General features: G+C 26.2%; 1 protein-coding gene across 1 annotated transcript in view; it reads right to left on the reverse strand.

Moving 5' to 3' along the window:
- Positions 1 to 5131, reverse strand: part of LOC117180505 — a 163119-nt gene that overhangs the window by 13663 nt on the left and 144325 nt on the right. The window contains exon 18 of the mRNA XM_033373001.1: positions 3 to 166. Within this exon, the coding sequence (XP_033228892.1) occupies positions 3 to 166 (164 nt within the window). The remainder of the gene's footprint in view (positions 1 to 2; positions 167 to 5131) is intronic.

Below are 5131 nucleotides of genomic sequence, written 5' to 3' on the forward strand. Positions count from 1 at the left end.
CTTGGTCAAATTAAATTGCAACAGTGGAGTATAAACATTCAAATATAAACAATCTTCACTGCCAATATATCCGACTGAATTTTTTGCAACTTGTGGACATGGACTCGGATCTTCTGTCGCATTTCGAATACCCTCCCAAGGTGTTGCTGGTAAAGGTTTGTTAAATCTAAATAAAATAATGATAAAAAGTAGAATATTTTTGATAATGTGTTTTAAGTTATTGTAAAAAAAATTTGTATAAGAGTAATTTCAGAGTTGGAATTAAAAAAATATAGTATAGAAGAAAATTAGAATGGAAAAGCATCAGAAAAAACAATCTGCCACCTGTGCGGGCACATTCTCTTCGCGCGCTGTGCGCGTGGCTTGTTTCGTTCGCAAGTTTGAATGCGTTTTTCTTAAAAGGTGATTTTTCAAATATTTAATATATTTTTCAACAAGAGCTTATAATTAATTTTTAGATCTTTTTTGTTTGAATAATTTTTATCTTCATTTTTCGCCATCCCTTTTGTCGTTTTTCTAAAAGTATAATTTTTTACTTTTAATCTCGTTTTTTACAATTAAAAGAAAATCCACTTATTCTATCTGGAAATTATTTAAACAAAAATTGTAGATACTTTTTGAATGAACAATTTTTGGTTATTGATTCCTTTTCGTACCCTGTGTTTTCTGTTTCTTATGTTATTTTTTATAATTAAAATAAAAACTACGCGTCCTAACAAAAATTATGAATGAAAAATTTGCATCTCTTTCAGATGAGCAACTTCTGCCAATTATTTTTTTTATAGCTTGTGTGCTTTGTCCAAAAACTAAGTTTAAAACTTTTTTATGTTGGATTTTACGTTTAAAACAAAAATCACGCATCCTGACAAAAAATAATTCATAACAAATTATAACTCTTTTTTGGGCAAACAAGTTTTTTATTATTATTCTTTTCTTTAGCTTATTTTGTTTGTCAAAAATGTATTTTTTATGTTTAATGTTGTTTTTTGTGAATAAAACAAGAACTATGCATCCTATCAAAAAACGATTAATAAAAATTTGTAGATATTTTGTGGGTGCACAATTTTTAAAAATCTTTTTTCGTATCTTGCATAGTTTGACCATAAAATGGAATTTTTCACTTTTACTGCGCAATTAAAATATGAATTTTTGACTTTTCAGAAAATGTAGAAAATGGTTATTATAATCTTGGAGTGTTCAAAATACAACGTTTTCCTTCTTTGACTTTTTTCATATCGTGCATTTTTTTACTTATAACGTTAATTTTCGTTTGTTTTTCAGAGTTTACCACAAGGTGCTTAAATGGAAAATGTCATTGTGTATTTCATTGATATATTTAGTTTTTTCAGTAGTCACAAAACTCTTTGTGACCAGTTTCCTCCGTGCAGCGAGAGTGTGTTATAAGAACCACAGATATCGTATATTTTGAGAACCACACCATGCAACTACGCACCAGACAGACTTTACTTCTAAATACTTATTTAATGCATGATAAATAGGGTTTAAAGACTTCCCTTCCAAGAACTCGACCACCACCGATTTCATAAAATGTTTGCTCATAATCTTTAGAAGCACAATGCACAATTGACTATACCAAGAAATTACTTTTTCTTCAAGGGCTGCAAGTTAGTGACAGAATCAACAGAGTTGGCTTCTTAGTTTAGCTGAAACCCCGTTATCTCATATTTCGGGAATATTTCATATTCGGGTATTCTCCTCTATGATTGAAAAATTTCTTTGAATGGCTTAAACAATTGTAGAAATGCTCTAACTTTTTGAATTTTTATCCAAAGTGGCTGGCATCATTCTTTTTGGTACCTGAACCTGTGCGCCAAGGCACAATCCAGTTAGATGAGTTTTTTTAGAAGTTACCCCGTTAAAGTCATTTTTCGCATAAAACCAATACCTTCTCATTAGGATAAGAATATTTTAATGATTATAAAAGCGATGAGTCTAGATTAAATACTGTCGGTGTTTTTAGACACTTTGTAAAAAACTTATGGTTTTAGTAGGGTGCTTTTAAGCCTGATGAATGAAAACTTGATGAATGGAAAATTTGTGCACGTGGGTGGCCACTGGTGCACGTCGAAATGCCGACTCGCATAGATGGTACTCTCGTGATGGTTCACGTACACAGATGGGAGACTCCAAATTGTGCACGTCTCCATTTGCCACGGGTACAACTGTGCACGCATCAACTGTGCACTAGCTCAAGTAAATGACTGAGTTGCGCGCGCAACCCATTTCTCCTCTTCTGAATTTGAAAACTCGAAGGTGCACGATTGCTGGTCCGAGCATTTCGGCGATTCTATTTATATATCTATTTGCTAACTGCTTTGAAATAAATTCAGGAGATTGAGATTTTAATATTTCCAGATTTCGATGATGGCGGTTCTCATGATTTGAATAGATCGCGCGCCTTTTGATATGTGTATATTTTGAGGTTATGTTATTTCATGTATAAAATATAAATTATATAAATATTAATACTATTATATATATAAATATATGCGCATATTAATAATGATAATATTATAATTATGTTATATTATAATAGTCTTATTTATATCTTGATCCGCATTTGAAAGAAATTAAAGAAATTGGCGATTTTAGAATTCATCTCGTTTGGACAAAAACTCAATTATTTGATTGGAAAATTAATTATTTTGTTGAAAATGTAACTATTTTGTAAAAAAATCCTCTTTTCTATCAAAAGTTCAAATACTTCTTTAAAATTTTTATTTTTATTTTTTTGCAGAAATTAAATTGTTTTATGGAAAATTTATACTTTTGATTAAAAATTACATTTTTCGGTTGAATTATCAACTATAAATATGTTTTGGTTGTAAAGTCGTTCGGTTGTAAATGCAACTATATTGTTAAAAATTAAAATCATAATTTTTGGGTGGAAATACTCTTTTTGTTTTTAAAATTAAACAGTTTCGTTGAAAGTTCATGTCTTTTGTTGGAAATTGACCTTGTTTAGTCGAAATTTAATCTTTTTGGTTGAAAATGTATCATTTTTGGTCAAAAATGCAATTGTTTGGTTAAAATATCAACTGTACATCTTCTTGGGTTTGAAAGTCGATTATTTCACTAAGAGTTGAAGTACTTTGTAAAAAAATACGTTTTTTCAACAAGGTTTTTTAATTATGGTTGAAAATTTAACTATTTGGTTGAAAGTTTAACTCTTTCATTGAAAACTCATATTTTCCTCTTAAAAAATTCAACTTTTCGTAGATAATTCGTCTTTTTTACTATAAAATAAAATAATTTCTTTAAAAATTCATGTATTTTGTTTAGGATTTGTCTTTTTTTGTAGATCATCAATTTTCTTGGCCGAAAATTCATCTGATTGGTTGAAAATTTAACAACTTTATTTAAAATTAATTTTTTCTGTTAAAAATTATTTTTCTTTATCTGAAAATGTAACTATTATATGATTAATTAAAAATTAATCGTATATATTGGTTAAGTTGGAAAATCGTTTTTTTTATAGAGCATTAATCTTCTTGGTCAAAAATTCACCTTTTTGCTTGAAAATTTAACAATTTGGTTGAAAATTCGTTTGTTTTTCTTGTTCAATTCAATTTTTTAGCACAGTTTTTATCTGGAAATTGTACTATTCCATTTTTGGTTGAAACTTTATCCTGTACATTTTATTAGTTAAAACACCAATTATTTGATAGAAAATTAATTTATTTTGTTGAAAAGTAAACTTTTGGGTTGCAAATTGATTTATTGTGTTAATTAGATTTTTTTCTAAAATAAAAAAAACTGCAAAATAAAAAAATTGCCTTAAAATCGTCCTGATTCCTTTTTTTTTAATTTTTAAAATCTTTTCCGTTTTTGTTATTCTTTTTAAATATTTTACAATTCTCAAATCCTTTTTTTTTAAATCTGAAAAAACCTACATCGTGTTTCAAATAATTTCAAATAATTTCAAGTTTTAAATTAATTTTGAATATTATTCTAAATTAAATTGTAGCGTTCAAACTTAAAATTTAGCTCATTACAATTTGAACAATTCAAGGCTTTCTATTTCGAATCACTCTGTTCAAATTTGTATAGTTTTTAATAGTTGTTTATAATGGCTTGTCCCAGATCTGAATTATATTTTTTTTCAAAAAATCTCTGATCCAATTCAGAAATACATACAATTGCTTTGAAAAATTTCCTGTTCCAATTCAAAATTCAGGATGAAATTAAAAAATTAAAAATTTTAAATCTGAAAATGATTTTTTTGAGATGGAAATCTTTTAAATTTTAAACTTTTAAAACTGAAGCTTGTCAAATTTTTAATTCAGAAATATTTCATTTAAACGCTCAATAATTCATACGCATAAAACACAAACTTTTAACACCTTTTAATTAAAAAATTTTTTTAATTAAATTATTTTAAAACACGAAATTACCATTTTAAAATTTTTATGACTTTAACATTTTAGAGATTTCTGGTTAAAAAATACAAATTACGCTATTATTTTTAAGGTTCAAAATGATAATAATTGAAAAAAATGTCAGTTCATAACATTAAAAATTGAACGATTAAATTAATTTTCTAACTAAAACTTTTTAAAATAAGAATTACATTGTTTTTATTTTAAGTTATTCCAGATTAATATTTTTGCATTGTCATTTAGAGATAATAGAAACTAACTTACTATCAAAATAATTGAATTTTCAACTAAAAAAAAAGCGAATAACAAATTTCCAACAAAATAATTACATTTTCAACTAAATTGATAAATCTTCAACGAAAAAGTTTTAATTTTTAATTAAAAACTGTTGAACTCATCCAAAAATATATTAATTTTACACAAGAGTTGACTTTTCAGTCAATAAGGATTTTTTTTTAATTGTTCAATTTCAAAGCCAAAAAGATAATTTTTTTACAAAACAGTGTAAACTTATTTTTAAACGAAATAGTTCATTTTGATCAATAAAAATGGATTAATTACAATTCTTTTTTAATTGGAAACTTTTAAAATTATAAATTGAATTGGTTTATTTTAAGTCGCTTTAAGTTATTAATTTTTACATTTTTATTTATAAATCTAAACTCAAAAGTCTTATTTACGAATTGACAATTTTAAAAATCGAACGGTGTAACAAAACAGTTTCATTTTCA

This window comes from Belonocnema kinseyi, chromosome 9 (genome assembly GCF_010883055.1).
Source record: "Belonocnema kinseyi isolate 2016_QV_RU_SX_M_011 chromosome 9, B_treatae_v1, whole genome shotgun sequence".
Lineage (NCBI taxonomy): Eukaryota > Metazoa > Arthropoda > Insecta > Hymenoptera > Cynipidae > Belonocnema > Belonocnema kinseyi.